Source organism: Phyllobates terribilis, unplaced genomic scaffold, assembly GCF_046119375.1.
Source record: "Phyllobates terribilis strain yellow unplaced genomic scaffold, ASM4611937v1 Scaffold_9__5_contigs__length_417890890, whole genome shotgun sequence".
In the NCBI taxonomy this organism is placed as follows: domain Eukaryota; kingdom Metazoa; phylum Chordata; class Amphibia; order Anura; family Dendrobatidae; genus Phyllobates; species Phyllobates terribilis.
In genome coordinates this window covers 108,532,236-108,550,024 of record NW_027362769.1, presented here as the reverse complement: position 1 = coordinate 108,550,024, position 17,789 = coordinate 108,532,236, and the positions used below count along the sequence as shown (strand labels likewise).

General features: G+C 41.9%; 1 protein-coding gene across 1 annotated transcript in view; it reads right to left on the bottom strand.

Annotated features, from left to right (window-relative positions):
- Positions 1-17,789, bottom strand: part of CHN1 (chimerin 1) — a 120,491-nt gene that overhangs the window by 70,777 nt on the left and 31,925 nt on the right. The window contains exons 5-6 of the mRNA XM_073646898.1: positions 15,800-15,831; positions 11,779-11,892 (exon numbers count right to left, since the gene is read on the bottom strand). Coding sequence (XP_073502999.1) covers positions 11,779-11,892; positions 15,800-15,831 — 146 coding nt within the window. The remainder of the gene's footprint in view (positions 1-11,778; positions 11,893-15,799; positions 15,832-17,789) is intronic.

Below are 17,789 nucleotides of genomic sequence, written 5' to 3'. Positions count from 1 at the left end.
GCAATTTTGCTTTACATTTATATATAATTATGGTAGGGTATGAGATATATTTTTGTCTTGCTTCTTTTTTGCTAGTGTGAACATGCCTCTGTTTCTTGTATGTCTGCCATCTTAGACCTCAGTTCACATTGTCTGGTTTTTTGACTTGTTTGCATTCTGTGCAATTTAAGGGTGTGGCATGCCCTTTGTTGAGCTGATTGGTATATATGTAGCTTACCACGGGCCTAGGTGGTCTGGAGTTGGGACCCGGTCCTATTTGTCTACCCTTTTATATGCATTACTTCAACTTTGATATACAGTAAGGTTTTTAATATAGGCAGTATAGGTACCGTCCCAATTTAGGGTCACCTTGCCGCTGGTGGGACGGCTTGTATACTTTTTTTGATCAAAAATAGTTCACTAAGTACCCTATATTTATTATGCAATTTTGCTTTACATTTATATATAATTATGGTAGGGTATGAGAGTGTGAACATGCCTCTGTTTCTTGTATGTCTGCCATCTTAGACCTCAGTTCACATTGTCTGGTTTTTTGACTTGTTTGCATTCTGTGCAATTTAAGGGTGTGGCATGCCCTTTGTTGAGCTGATTGGTATATATGTAGCTTACCACGGGCCTAGGTGGTCTGGAGTTGGGACCCGGTCCTATTTGTCTACCCTTTTATATGCATTACTTCAACTTTGATATACAGTAAGGTTTTTAATATAGGCAGTATAGGTACCGTCCCAATTTAGGGTCACCTTGCCGCTGGTGGGACGGCTTGTATACTTTTTTTGATCAAAAATAGTTCACTAAGTACCCTATATTTATTATGCAATTTTGCTTTACATTTATATATAATTATGGTAGGGTATGAGATATATTTTTGTCTTGCTTCTTTTTTGCTAGTGTGAACATGCCTCTGTTTCTTGTATGTCTGCCATCTTAGACCTCAGTTCACATTGTCTGGTTTTTTGACTTGTTTGCATTCTGTGCAATTTAAGGGTGTGGCATGCCCTTTGTTGAGCTGATTGGTATATATGTAGCTTACCACGGGCCTAGGTGGTCTGGAGTTGGGACCCGGTCCTATTTGTCTACCCTTTTATATGCATTACTTCAACTTTGATATACAGTAAGGTTTTTAATATAGGCAGTATAGGTACCGTCCCAATTTAGGGTCACCTTGCCGCTGGTGGGACGGCTTGTATACTTTTTTTGATCAAAAATAGTTCACTAAGTACCCTATATTTATTATGCAATTTTGCTTTACATTTATATATAATTATGGTAGGGTATGAGATATATTTTTGTCTTGCTTCTTTTTTGCTAGTGTGAACATGCCTCTGTTTCTTGTATGTCTGCCATCTTAGACCTCAGTTCACATTGTCTGGTTTTTTGACTTGTTTGCATTCTGTGCAATTTAAGGGTGTGGCATGCCCTTTGTTGAGCTGATTGGTATATATGTAGCTTACCACGGGCCTAGGTGGTCTGGAGTTGGGACCCGGTCCTATTTGTCTACCCTTTTATATGCATTACTTCAACTTTGATATACAGTAAGGTTTTTAATATAGGCAGTATAGGTACCGTCCCAATTTAGGGTCACCTTGCCGCTGGTGGGACGGCTTGTATACTTTTTTTGATCAAAAATAGTTCACTAAGTACCCTATATTTATTATGCAATTTTGCTTTACATTTATATATAATTATGGTAGGGTATGAGATATATTTTTGTCTTGCTTCTTTTTTGCTAGTGTGAACATGCCTCTGTTTCTTGTATGTCTGCCATCTTAGACCTCAGTTCACATTGTCTGGTTTTTTGACTTGTTTGCATTCTGTGCAATTTAAGGGTGTGGCATGCCCTTTGTTGAGCTGATTGGTATATATGTAGCTTACCACGGGCCTAGGTGGTCTGGAGTTGGGACCCGGTCCTATTTGTCTACCCTTTTATATGCATTACTTCAACTTTGATATACAGTAAGGTTTTTAATATAGGCAGTATAGGTACCGTCCCAATTTAGGGTCACCTTGCCGCTGGTGGGACGGCTTGTATACTTTTTTTGATCAAAAATAGTTCACTAAGTACCCTATATTTATTATGCAATTTTGCTTTACATTTATATATAATTATGGTAGGGTATGAGATATATTTTTGTCTTGCTTCTTTTTTGCTAGTGTGAACATGCCTCTGTTTCTTGTATGTCTGCCATCTTAGACCTCAGTTCACATTGTCTGGTTTTTTGACTTGTTTGCATTCTGTGCAATTTAAGGGTGTGGCATGCCCTTTGTTGAGCTGATTAGTATATATGTAGCTTACCACGGGCCTAGGTGGTCTGGAGTTGGGACCCGGTCCTATTTGTCTACCCTTTTATATGCATTACTTCAACTTTGATATACAGTAAGGTTTTTAATATAGGCAGTATAGGTACCGTCCCAATTTAGGGTCACCTTGCCGCTGGTGGGACGGCTTGTATACTTTTTTTGATCAAAAATAGTTCACTAAGTACCCTATATTTATTATGCAATTTTGCTTTACATTTATATATAATTATGGTAGGGTATGAGATATATTTTTGTCTTGCTTCTTTTTTGCTAGTGTGAACATGCCTCTGTTTCTTGTATGTCTGCCATCTTAGACCTCAGTTCACATTGTCTGGTTTTTTGACTTGTTTGCATTCTGTGCAATTTAAGGGTGTGGCATGCCCTTTGTTGAGCTGATTGGTATATATGTAGCTTACCACGGGCCTAGGTGGTCTGGAGTTGGGACCCGGTCCTATTTGTCTACCCTTTTATATGCATTACTTCAACTTTGATATACAGTAAGGTTTTTAATATAGGCAGTATAGGTACCGTCCCAATTTAGGGTCACCTTGCCGCTGGTGGGACGGCTTGTATACTTTTTTTGATCAAAAATAGTTCACTAAGTACCCTATATTTATTATGCAATTTTGCTTTACATTTATATATAATTATGGTAGGGTATGAGATATATTTTTGTCTTGCTTCTTTTTTGCTAGTGTGAACATGCCTCTGTTTCTTGTATGTCTGCCATCTTAGACCTCAGTTCACATTGTCTGGTTTTTTGACTTGTTTGCATTCTGTGCAATTTAAGGGTGTGGCATGCCCTTTGTTGAGCTGATTAGTATATATGTAGCTTACCACGGGCCTAGGTGGTCTGGAGTTGGGACCCGGTCCTATTTGTCTACCCTTTTATATGCATTACTTCAACTTTGATATACAGTAAGGTTTTTAATATAGGCAGTATAGGTACCGTCCCAATTTAGGGTCACCTTGCCGCTGGTGGGACGGCTTGTATACTTTTTTTGATCAAAAATAGTTCACTAAGTACCCTATATTTATTATGCAATTTTGCTTTACATTTATATATAATTATGGTAGGGTATGAGATATATTTTTGTCTTGCTTCTTTTTTGCTAGTGTGAACATGCCTCTGTTTCTTGTATGTCTGCCATCTTAGACCTCAGTTCACATTGTCTGGTTTTTTGACTTGTTTGCATTCTGTGCAATTTAAGGGTGTGGCATGCCCTTTGTTGAGCTGATTGGTATATATGTAGCTTACCACGGGCCTAGGTGGTCTGGAGTTGGGACCCGGTCCTATTTGTCTACCCTTTTATATGCATTACTTCAACTTTGATATACAGTAAGGTTTTTAATATAGGCAGTATAGGTACCGTCCCAATTTAGGGTCACCTTGCCGCTGGTGGGACGGCTTGTATACTTTTTTTGATCAAAAATAGTTCACTAAGTACCCTATATTTATTATGCAATTTTGCTTTACATTTATATATAATTATGGTAGGGTATGAGATATATTTTTGTCTTGCTTCTTTTTTGCTAGTGTGAACATGCCTCTGTTTCTTGTATGTCTGCCATCTTAGACCTCAGTTCACATTGTCTGGTTTTTTGACTTGTTTGCATTCTGTGCAATTTAAGGGTGTGGCATGCCCTTTGTTGAGCTGATTGGTATATATGTAGCTTACCACGGGCCTAGGTGGTCTGGAGTTGGGACCCGGTCCTATTTGTCTACCCTTTTATATGCATTACTTCAACTTTGATATACAGTAAGGTTTTTAATATAGGCAGTATAGGTACCGTCCCAATTTAGGGTCACCTTGCCGCTGGTGGGACGGCTTGTATACTTTTTTTGATCAAAAATAGTTCACTAAGTACCCTATATTTATTATGCAATTTTGCTTTACATTTATATATAATTATGGTAGGGTATGAGATATATTTTTGTCTTGCTTCTTTTTTGCTAGTGTGAACATGCCTCTGTTTCTTGTATGTCTGCCATCTTAGACCTCAGTTCACATTGTCTGGTTTTTTGACTTGTTTGCATTCTGTGCAATTTAAGGGTGTGGCATGCCCTTTGTTGAGCTGATTGGTATATATGTAGCTTACCACGGGCCTAGGTGGTCTGGAGTTGGGACCCGGTCCTATTTGTCTACCCTTTTATATGCATTACTTCAACTTTGATATACAGTAAGGTTTTTAATATAGGCAGTATAGGTACCGTCCCAATTTAGGGTCACCTTGCCGCTGGTGGGACGGCTTGTATACTTTTTTTGATCAAAAATAGTTCACTAAGTACCCTATATTTATTATGCAATTTTGCTTTACATTTATATATAATTATGGTAGGGTATGAGATATATTTTTGTCTTGCTTCTTTTTTGCTAGTGTGAACATGCCTCTGTTTCTTGTATGTCTGCCATCTTAGACCTCAGTTCACATTGTCTGGTTTTTTGACTTGTTTGCATTCTGTGCAATTTAAGGGTGTGGCATGCCCTTTGTTGAGCTGATTGGTATATATGTAGCTTACCACGGGCCTAGGTGGTCTGGAGTTGGGACCCGGTCCTATTTGTCTACCCTTTTATATGCATTACTTCAACTTTGATATACAGTAAGGTTTTTAATATAGGCAGTATAGGTACCGTCCCAATTTAGGGTCACCTTGCCGCTGGTGGGACGGCTTGTATACTTTTTTTGATCAAAAATAGTTCACTAAGTACCCTATATTTATTATGCAATTTTGCTTTACATTTATATATAATTATGGTAGGGTATGAGATATATTTTTGTCTTGCTTCTTTTTTGCTAGTGTGAACATGCCTCTGTTTCTTGTATGTCTGCCATCTTAGACCTCAGTTCACATTGTCTGGTTTTTTGACTTGTTTGCATTCTGTGCAATTTAAGGGTGTGGCATGCCCTTTGTTGAGCTGATTAGTATATATGTAGCTTACCACGGGCCTAGGTGGTCTGGAGTTGGGACCCGGTCCTATTTGTCTACCCTTTTATATGCATTACTTCAACTTTGATATACAGTAAGGTTTTTAATATAGGCAGTATAGGTACCGTCCCAATTTAGGGTCACCTTGCCGCTGGTGGGACGGCTTGTATACTTTTTTTGATCAAAAATAGTTCACTAAGTACCCTATATTTATTATGCAATTTTGCTTTACATTTATATATAATTATGGTAGGGTATGAGATATATTTTTGTCTTGCTTCTTTTTTGCTAGTGTGAACATGCCTCTGTTTCTTGTATGTCTGCCATCTTAGACCTCAGTTCACATTGTCTGGTTTTTTGACTTGTTTGCATTCTGTGCAATTTAAGGGTGTGGCATGCCCTTTGTTGAGCTGATTGGTATATATGTAGCTTACCACGGGCCTAGGTGGTCTGGAGTTGGGACCCGGTCCTATTTGTCTACCCTTTTATATGCATTACTTCAACTTTGATATACAGTAAGGTTTTTAATATAGGCAGTATAGGTACCGTCCCAATTTAGGGTCACCTTGCCGCTGGTGGGACGGCTTGTATACTTTTTTTGATCAAAAATAGTTCACTAAGTACCCTATATTTATTATGCAATTTTGCTTTACATTTATATATAATTATGGTAGGGTATGAGATATATTTTTGTCTTGCTTCTTTTTTGCTAGTGTGAACATGCCTCTGTTTCTTGTATGTCTGCCATCTTAGACCTCAGTTCACATTGTCTGGTTTTTTGACTTGTTTGCATTCTGTGCAATTTAAGGGTGTGGCATGCCCTTTGTTGAGCTGATTGGTATATATGTAGCTTACCACGGGCCTAGGTGGTCTGGAGTTGGGACCCGGTCCTATTTGTCTACCCTTTTATATGCATTACTTCAACTTTGATATACAGTAAGGTTTTTAATATAGGCAGTATAGGTACCGTCCCAATTTAGGGTCACCTTGCCGCTGGTGGGACGGCTTGTATACTTTTTTTGATCAAAAATAGTTCACTAAGTACCCTATATTTATTATGCAATTTTGCTTTACATTTATATATAATTATGGTAGGGTATGAGATATATTTTTGTCTTGCTTCTTTTTTGCTAGTGTGAACATGCCTCTGTTTCTTGTATGTCTGCCATCTTAGACCTCAGTTCACATTGTCTGGTTTTTTGACTTGTTTGCATTCTGTGCAATTTAAGGGTGTGGCATGCCCTTTGTTGAGCTGATTGGTATATATGTAGCTTACCACGGGCCTAGGTGGTCTGGAGTTGGGACCCGGTCCTATTTGTCTACCCTTTTATATGCATTACTTCAACTTTGATATACAGTAAGGTTTTTAATATAGGCAGTATAGGTACCGTCCCAATTTAGGGTCACCTTGCCGCTGGTGGGACGGCTTGTATACTTTTTTTGATCAAAAATAGTTCACTAAGTACCCTATATTTATTATGCAATTTTGCTTTACATTTATATATAATTATGGTAGGGTATGAGATATATTTTTGTCTTGCTTCTTTTTTGCTAGTGTGAACATGCCTCTGTTTCTTGTATGTCTGCCATCTTAGACCTCAGTTCACATTGTCTGGTTTTTTGACTTGTTTGCATTCTGTGCAATTTAAGGGTGTGGCATGCCCTTTGTTGAGCTGATTGGTATATATGTAGCTTACCACGGGCCTAGGTGGTCTGGAGTTGGGACCCGGTCCTATTTGTCTACCCTTTTATATGCATTACTTCAACTTTGATATACAGTAAGGTTTTTAACATAGGCAGTATAGGTACCGTCCCAATTTAGGGTCACCTTGCCGCTGGTGGGACGGCTTGTATACTTTTTTTGATCAAAAATAGTTCACTAAGTACCCTATATTTATTATGCAATTTTGCTTTACATTTATATATAATTATGGTAGGGTATGAGATATATTTTTGTCTTGCTTCTTTTTTGCTAGTGTGAACATGCCTCTGTTTCTTGTATGTCTGCCATCTTAGACCTCAGTTCACATTGTCTGATATATATATATATATATATATATATATATATATATATATATATATATATATCGGACTGCACTTGGATGACATCCGAGTGCTATCCAATTTTCACATACTGTCACATAGGAGGTGGATAAAAAAAATTTTTCTCCACGTACGAGAAAAACAGAGGACACCGACAGATTTTTTTGATCACACTTTGATCAGCATGTGGTCCATTTTTCTCATATGTGGAAAATGACGACATGTGAATGAGGCCTATATCAATCTTGCATAACTAATTGAATGGTTACGCTATAGTCACTGGACAGGTTCTGACTTTACTTGGTTGCACACCCTTTTGCATTGCTCACAGCCTCCAAACGTTTCTTGTAGTCATCTATAAGCTTCTTGCACTTCTCAGCTGGAATTTTCTCCCACTCTTCCTTTGCAGTTTGTTCAAGCTCTTGAATGTTTGCAGGGTTCTTTTTACCAATGGCAGATTTCAGCTCACCCAAAGATTTTCAATGGGATTGAGGTCAGGACTCATTGCTGGCCATTTTAAAACACTCCATTTTTTCTTTTTCAACCATTCCTGTGTACTTTTGGATGTGTGCTTTGGGTTATTGTCTTGCTGGAGGACCCATGATCTTAGACTCAACCCAAATTTTCTTACACTGGGTAGGAAATTTCGCTCTCAAATCTCTTGATAATTCTCTGATTTCATGATTCCTGTGATACGGTCAAAACCTCCAAGTACCAGGTGCAGCAAAGCAACACCACAGCATTATGGATCCTCCACCATGCTTAACTGTTGGTAAGGTGCTCTTTTCCTTATAAGCTTCATTGCGCCGTCTATAAACAAACTATTGCTTTCCATTGCCAAAAAGCTCTATTTTTGTTTCCTCTGTCCACAGAACATTTTCCCAGAAGGATTATGGTTTGTCAAGTTACCCTTTGGCAGAGATCAGTCGTTCCTTTTTATGTCTTCTTCCTTGACCTTCGCCTATAAAGCTCCCCAGACTGTTCCAGGTTGGCCCTCAAGTCTTTGGATGTTTGACATGGTGTTTTTTCCACCATTCGCACCAACCTTCGAAGACATCTCTTGTCAATTTTCCTCTTTCCCCCACGTCCAGGGAGATTTTTGATGGTTCAATGCTTGACAAACTTCTTAATAACACTGCGCACTGTTGAAGCTGGGATACCAAGGTCTTTGGAAATGGCATTATACCCTTTGAAGTTTTTTGTTTGTTAATAATAGTTCTGACGTCCTCAGACAGCTTCTTTGTCTTTACCATTGTAACAAAGGAACAGAGCCTACCATGTGGCTTTTTAAAACACTGAAGTCATCATTCATTGGCTAATTCACATCACATGGGCACCGACAATTAATCACAGGTGAATCTCTTTTGTGATTTACCACAGGTGAGTCAAAATATGTTTCCATACTAAATTAATGTAAAGGGTGCCAATACCAGTGACACAGCAAGCTACAGGTTTTTCTATTTTTCCCTCCCATTGTTTTTGGTTTTAAATGATTGTTTATCGTTTGCTCTTTTGTATTTAACACGAGGGCTCTATACACAAAAAACTGTTTCACTTGATTCATTTTTTCAGGAGATATTCCCATATGTACTTAAACTTCATGGGTGCCATAATGATGAGCAGGACTGTATGCCCCTCTGTATATCCATGTAGGACGGGGGTAATATTGCACTTGTGATCCAGCCAGCCAGGTTCTCATGCCCTGCCATTCTCTAACAATTCATAGCTCATATGGACACATGTAGAGATCTTCACATGATGAACAGTGACTGCTAGCTTACAAATTATGGTGAAAGAAGGGGTCCTCTGAATTTGCATACTCGTTACTTATTAATGACCATAGACATATTGATTCTAGACAAGACCAGGGGAGAGACTGGGCGAGAACTAGGCTGAGCAGAGGAAGAGACAAATGGTGCTCAATATCTGGAGATTCTCTGCCGGGGAATGTCCATGCGATGGCGAAGGAAGGATTCACTACTCATGAGCATTGCAGATTATCGGCACATAAATCTTTAATAAACCATCAATATGAGTGATTAAGAAAAGGTTAATAAATAAAATATATATAATTTGTGCGTATACACACACACAATTCTTCGAGAAGGGACATTTTGAAGATACTAAAATGAGAAGTATAAAGAAATGCAGTTTGTTTGTAGCAGAAACTATCTGACCCTATGCCCTGCACGCTGATATAGGACAAGACTCCGACCTACAATGCTTGGCTGTGAAATAGTGTTTGCTGAATGTAATTATATTCACTAAAAGGAATGCAGAACCCCCAGACATCACACAACCCCCCACCCCCAAAAAAACACAACACAAACTGACAATGCAAATAATATCCCTGTCAGGATTCCTTAAAGTACAGAACCCCAAATCAGACTCCCCGTAAATACACCCGCCATAACAAACTCCCCCTAAATACAGACCCTCAGAACAGAATGCCCCTAAATAAAGAGCACAAAACTGTCCCTAAATACAGACCAGATGTCTGATTAATACAATACCCAGACAATTTTACCCAATACCAAGCTCTCCAGCTCTCCCTATAAAACAGAACACAGGGCAGCCTCGGGCCAAAATACAACCCCTATATTTACAAATATAGACCCCAGACTAACCCCATTATTCATTACGTGAAGGTATACAACACTACTCAAATAGTGACCTAACGCATGATCAAAGTTACAAACAGGTCCAGAACTCATATGTTGCAAAGATATTTTGAAACTTGTAGAAATCTATGAATCGTTAAATAATTCAATGACCTTCCTTGGACAAATTGATTAGGGGTGAAGGGAAGGGGTGAAGGGCAGGGGTGTCACTCTTTTTCACCAAGGGCCACATCCACATAATGGTTGCCTTCAAAGGGCTGCTTGTAATTGTAAGGGCTCATGCAGACATACAACATGGTACAAACAAACTGCAATGCACAGACTGGCCAGGAGCTATAAGAGAGCTGACCCCGGGGCGGCAGGGCTAAGAGAGCTGACCCCGGGGCGGCAGGGCTAAGAGAGCTGACCCCGGGGCGGCAGGGCTAAGAGAGCTGACCCCGGGGCGGCAGGGCTAAGAGAGCTGACCCCGGGGCGGCAGGGCTAAGAGAGCTGACCCCGGGGCGGCAGGGCTAAGAGAGCTGACCCCGGGGCGGCAGGGCTAAGAGAGCTGACCCCGGGGCGGCAGGGCTAAGAGAGCTGACCCCGGGGCGGCAGGGCTAAGAGAGCTGACCCCGGGGCGGCAGGGCTAAGAGAGCTGACCCCGGGGCGGCAGGGCTAAGAGAGCTGACCCCGGGGCGGCAGGGCTAAGAGAGCTGACCCCGGGGCGGCAGGGCTAAGAGAGCTGACCCCGGGGCGGCAGGGCTAAGAGAGCTGACCCCGGGGCGGCAGGGCTAAGAGAGCTGACCCCGGGGCGGCAGGGCTAAGAGAGCTGACCCCGGGGCGGCAGGGCTAAGAGAGCTGACCCCGGGGCGGCAGGGCTAAGAGAGCTGACCCCGGGGCGGCAGGGCTAAGAGAGCTGACCCCGGGGCGGCAGGGCTAAGAGAGCTGACCCCGGGGCGGCAGGGCTAAGAGAGCTGACCCCGGGGCGGCAGGGCTAAGAGAGCTGACCCCGGGGCGGCAGGGCTAAGAGAGCTGACCCCGGGGCGGCAGGGCTAAGAGAGCTGACCCCGGGGCGGCAGGGCTAAGAGAGCTGACCCCGGGGCGGCAGGGCTAAGAGAGCTGACCCCGGGGCGGCAGGGCTAAGAGAGCTGACCCCGGGGCGGCAGGGCTAAGAGAGCTGACCCCGGGCGGCAGGGCTCAAGATGGTCTGCTCCCTATGCCAAGAACTGGCTGCGTTTGCTTGTATGCAAAGATGGAACCACACAAACCTTCTGGCTGACTGCATTCACCGTTTGCGCAGGCTGACTGTTATCACTGCAAGCAGAGGGGGTGAGGCCGGCACAGGGGGGGCAGGTGCCATCTTCGATATTAAGCTACAGCGCACACTTCCACAATGCTCCGACCATCTCTCTGTGCGGGGGAAAGTGGAGAGCCGATCCATCTGTGTCCTGACCTCGCGAGCCACAAAGAATGACAGGGTGGGCTGGATTAGGCCCGCAGTCCTTGGTAAGGGGGGGGGGGGGTTCATAAGATGAAGCAGCACTGCCAATAATGGACCTCAATGCTTACACTTCTTCCTTTTTGTACTCCCAGACACCATGATGATGGAGCCATCGCCAGAACATGGGGGGGGGGGGGGGATCTGAAATACTGTCGTAGTTGCCTATAATAACCAATCGCAGCTATCAATTTATACTGAGTTATCAAAAAAGCAAAAATTTTATCAAGATTGGTTGTTTTAAGCAACAAAGGCAGGAGAGACAAGCAAACCTCATGAGTGAGCACCCAAAAGAATTATCTTCACTTCCAGATCTCCTAAACATTTCCCAAGTGTTGGCAAATAGGAATATATGGTATCAGTCACTGTAACAAGACACGGTCAGCTGCAACAGAAATCATATTTCTTACCTTAAAGCTAAGGTGTACGTTCCAGGTTGTCGCTGACTTTCACGGATTAGGTAACCGCCTTCTGCAACACTCAGTAGTTGGTCAGTTTCTTCCCTTGAAATCATACCAAAAAATCTAAAAAGACATAAATAAGCAGATTGCAGTCAGATGATACCTTTTTACATGCCGTATAAAAAATGTTGTCCACCTTTAGGGACAATTAATGCATGAGCTTGGCGCTAAAAAAATCATTTTTGCATTTTGGTTTCTTTAACATTTTTGCACCACAGGCTCTTTGCTTTGCTGCATATTCAACTTTGATGTGGTCTGTGGTCACAAATCAGCCGAGAGGAGCTCAGAAAAAGAGACGTTACAACCTCTTATTGAATCTGATTGATTTCACTGACAGATTCTCAGTTAATTCATTCTGCAGCCAGCAATAAACAGTGCAACTAGGAGGCTACAGAAGGCAAATGGTGCAAAATGTTCAATGAAACTCCACTGTAAGGACGATTTTTAGCCCCATATGGATGCATTTAAGTTAAAAACAATATTGTACATATATCCCCCAAAAGGTGCACAACCCATTTAACTACTTTTGGACCATGCATAAACTGTAAACATCCAGGTAGCCCACACTTTTTAATTTTACTTTGCACTGACGTTTTAACACATAATTGCAACTCTGCACTGACGTTTTAAACACATAATTGCAAAGTAAGCAGCTGCTCCATATTGTGCAGCTGTGAGGTGACAGGAAGCAGGCTGTCAGACACAGCCAGACTCCCCAGACAGCATACAAACGTGGTTTATTATACTATGATTTCCTACCGGATAATAGTAATCACAACATTGAACCAGAGTTTGTGTATACAGTTTAGGAAGTACTGACATTGCTTCCTTCTCCGGACCATGATCATGTGATCGCTGGGTATACAGAGAGAGCAGGAGCTCCTGTTTCTTAGGAGACCCAGTCAGCTCCGTTATGCAGCCAGGAGGCTGGATTTTTCCTGTAACTGGGGATATTATACAAGCACCAGTTACAGGGAAAAAAATTATTTAAAAAATGTATTGAATATGTTAAATTACCACCACACCTCACAAGGTGTTTTAATCTTTTAAGACCTTATGGGGGGCACAGTGTGTGAAATGAATTAAATGAAATGAATTAAAAAAAAAGAATAAAATTGAGTTTCTGGTTCTGGCTTTTATCCTAATGTGACAAGGCTCGTTAAAGGGTCAATATTGACTTTTAGGATTGCCTCTTCCTCTAGGTGGCACTAGAGTTATAGTCCTCTTCCTCTCTGAAGAGACAATTTGCATATTTCCCAGAGGAGCATTGCGGCTTAAAAGTCTCCTCACCTTGACATCCTTAACATCTCACTCTTTGCAAGGAGAAATGTTACCCCTTAGATACCGGTCTGACGCCTCTCACCCAGCCAAACAAGAACTCAACACTTTGCATTGATGAGGGGCAATAGCTCGAAACAGAGTGTCTGCAAATTGAGTTTCTGGTTCTGGCTTTTATCCTAAATCATGTGACCAGGCTCATTAAAAAGGTCAATGTTGACTTTTAGGATTGCTACTTCCTATAGGTGGCACTAGAGTTCTAGTTCTCTTCCTCTCTGAAGAGACAATTTGGGAAAACTTATTGACTCGAGTATAAGTCTAGGGTGGGAAATGCAGCAGCTACTGGTAAATTTCCTAATCTCATCCCCAATCCTGGTATGCATGGCCCCCTCATCCCCAATACTGGTATGCATGGCCCCCTCACCCCCAATCCTGGTATGCATGCTCCCCTCATCCCCAATCCTGGTATATATGGCCACCTCATCCCCAATCCTGGTATGCATGGTCCCCCTATCCTGGTAAGTATGCCCTCCCCACCCCATCACTGCACACATGAAAAAAATAAAACACTCCTACTCACCTCCCTCCCCTCTGCTCCAGCGCTGAGTCCTGTTCTGCCAGCAACTCATCTCACCATCTGATCAGCGCATGACGTCACTGCCATGCGACCTCAGATGCAGAGGTGAGCTGCGGGCATATTCACTCCTCTCCACGCCGGGACTATGTGCGTGGAGAGGAGTGAATATTCTTTTTTCTTTAATAGCGCGTAGTGTCAGCTGAACTGCAGCTTCTGCTGCTGCTCAGCGATCTTCTGTGCCCGCTACTAAAGAGAATGAATATTCACTCTTCTCCAAGCCCATGGGAGTGGGGAGGAGTGACTATTCATACTCTCTAATAGCAGGCACAGAGGATCGCTGAATTGCTGCACGAGCCGGCGGCAGCGGCTGACACTGCACGTTATTAAAGAAAATGAATATTCACTCTTCTCCACTCCCATGGGTGTGGAGAAGAGTGAATATTAAATTTCTTTAGCAGCGGGCACACGTGGTGGCTTAAGTAGCCGGCTACTGCCTGTGAACTGCTCCTCTGCCGTCGCAACACCCCCGCACAGCAGTAATATACTATACTTGAGTATATACTCTAGTATAAGTCGAGGGGGGGGTTCAGCCTAAAAAATGTGCTGAAAAAGTCGGCTTATACTCAAGTATATACGGTACTTCTCTTCCACTCAGAAGTACCCAAGGCCTCACATGTCTGATGTCCCTGCCGCTATGTCTTTCCCATTTACAAGACAGTCAAAGGGATGGAGAAGCTTTTGCAAGCCCTATGTGGTCAATGATGGAAGACTAGTCTAACTCAGCATTACCACTACTTTTTAACCAACTTGTACTTCCGAGTCCAGCAGAAATAGGTTATTAGTTACATGCTTTAAATGGGTTGTAAAATGTAGACAACCCCTGCCTAAATGCCCAATTCGGGTATAGGAACATCAGAGTGGGTCTCCAACACAGGATCCTGCTCTATAAGCCAAATGGAAAGCCGCTTTGGCCACTACAAGCCGTGCATGTCTTACAAGGACGACTATTTATCTGAATGACCACGTCTGAGGAGAGAGGGGGGGGATCTCTAACGACACAACCTCTTCACCTAAATGATTCTGTCCTGCTTACAGGATCTTTTAATAGAGTGTTACTAATTTTAATCTCCCCGGGTGCACATTCATTACGACAGGACTCACGCTCGCTCTCTGCTGTACTGAAGATTATGGCTATATATAGATATTAATTATACACTCGATTCTAGGAGCTGATAGGTGTCGTGTTATGGTTTATCAGCAGGCAGAAATCAGGCTTTGCCAACGTCTATGTCGGAGGCTCTTTTACAAGTTTCAGTTTCCGCCTCCACTGATTTTTTGAAAGAAATAATAGGGCAGCATCCAGTGTTATTCTTCCATTAAAATGAAACACACTTCGCCCCCATAATAAGCGGCCCATCAGGCTCCTCTGGTGTCCACTGTGTGATGGCTCCTCCACTGCACCGTTGTTTCCACTAACCATGGACACCACCACACAGATGTTAAACCCTCAGGCTACATTTACAAAGCCAGTTTTCGCATCCATGCACTGAACCATTGAGTTTAATGAAACTAGTCACGCAATTTTTTTTCTCAACAGGTTTGTGCGCCCCTTCCGATAAACTCGGCGCATGTCCTAATTTCACCATTTTTGTGGATTAGGCTCAGCCATTCAAGCCTAATACAGATCTGACAAAAACAAACGGAAGACATTAGTTTTCCATCCATTTTTTTAACTGATCCATTTCTAAGTGTCAATGTAAAGACTTTGGCCAGTTTACCTCCAGTTTTTAAAAACTGGTGAGAAAAAAAAGAGATTGGAGAATAATGATCTTTTCATGGAAGTAAAAGTGAAAACAGATATGAGCATGTTATTTGTGAGGACAGTGACCTCAGAGCAGAACTCATAATGAAACCCAAACATTGAATCAGCTGTAGCATTAGATGCGCCTTATAATTATGTTCTCTGTTCTAGCTTCTGTGCCAGATACAAGAGCTGGACTATCACAATTTCCCAATACAGTAAAATAAAGTCATTCTACTTCAATAACTTGTCTTACATGAAAATAAAGAAATACCAGCATTTTAGTAGAAGATGGAAGACAAAGACATACTCACTCTCTTCCATAATACTTTGGTCTGTTTTCCACCTGCAAAATAAACACATCCATAAATAATCATGGTCCATTCAATGTGGTATTGTGGCTGTGGTACCCCGTTCTTAAGCTCCTTAGCTGTCCCAGCAGATGAAATCCTGACCATCCAGGATTTATCCCTTATGTAGTTGGAAAGGCGATTACTACTTTAGGTTGGGGTATCCCTATAACACACTATAATGAATAAATTCTCTGATCTCTCTGATTTCTTTAATTGACAAAGGTCTCACTAGATGGCATAGAGTCCCCCATGGTCATTTACAGAAGTCCCCCATATACAACAGAAATCTCCCAGGGAATAAAAAGATCACCGGCTGGAAATCTAATGTGCTGGATCCTTCTCTCCCCCAATATTATCTCTTGGGGAGGGGGAAGAAGTCGTGAGACCCTATAACCACCAGTGTATTTTAGTCTAATGTGTATGAGGGCCCTAAGGGGGTTAGGAATATTCAATTTGAAGCTGAACCATCAGCAGATTTGGCTTTCAGTATCATCTCCATGCTGATGAGACCCAACTTTACACATCTTCTCCTGATATCGCCCCTACACTGCCTGAAAATACCAGTGGATCTATGTCCGCTGTTTTTAACATCATGTCCTCCCTTAATCGGAAACTGAGTATTTCCAAAACTGAACTATTTACATTTCCCCCTTCTACAAACTTACCTACAGTTCATATTTCTATTTCCATATGTGGGACTACGATAAGTCCCAGAGAGCACACCTGCTGTCTTGGGCTTATATTTGATGCAAATCTTTCTATCACTCCCTAAAACCGATCACTCACTTGCTCATGTCACCCGTACCTCAAAAACATCACTTAAATCTAACTTTCTAAACTGTAAAAACTCTTGCTCTAACTCATATTCATGATAGTGCCGACTATGACAACTTACAATTAGTCGTCTTCTAGTTAAACTTTCCCTTTCCAATTTATAATGAATGCAGCAGCCAATCTCATATTCCTGGCCAGCCGATACACCGGTGCCTCCACCCTGTGCCAGTCATTGCACTGGTGGCTTATCTGACAGAACGCAACATAAACTTATCACACTCACTCACAAAGCTCTCCACAGTGCTGCACCGTCCTACATCTCCTCCCTCCATTGCTCTCCATTCTTCTATAGATCTAAAACTAAAATCCTCCTAGATCTAAAACTTCCCACTCCAAGAATTTTCTTGTGTTGCACCAGTTCTCTGGAATGCACTTCTCCAATAATCCTATTAATTCCCAGTATCCACAGTTTTAAGCATGCCTTACAAACACTTCTCTTTATGCAGGCCTATCACATCACCTAGATAATCTAACCATTCCAACATTTTTCTCAAAACCCTTATATCATCCGTCTCCTTCACACTCCATGCCCTCAGCAGCACTTTGGTAACCAGCCAACATCTGTGTATGTCCAGATACAGTTTATGGAGCTTTTAATGAATACCCTTATTTACTGAATTAAAAAAGATGTCTCGACCATACAAAACAAGCATACAATACTTTTTATCAGACATCAACTGATATATTCAGTTTGCTAGGTAAAAAAGTTGAGTCAAGAATTACCCCAAAGTGACATAATAGGAGAGGAGGATCATCTGCTGGGGGCTCCTGTCTATGAGGAACAGTAGAATGATGTAATGCTTGGAGGGGCCAGAGAAAGAGCCGCACATCGTGAACATAAGTCTTAAGGGGTCTTTATGGGACAACCTCTGACAGGTATGACCTCCAATGTAATAAAATGTACCGTATTTTTCGATCTATAAGACGCACCAGACCATAAGATGCACCTAGGTTTTAGAGGAGAAAAATAAAAAAAATAAAAATGTAAGCAAAAAATGTGGTCATGATGCACTTTTAAGGGGGAGGGGGGTCTTCTGCTGACACTGGTATAGGGATAATGTCCCCCAATTCTGACAATATCCCCCATCCTTGTATATATGCCGCCCCCCTTCCTTTT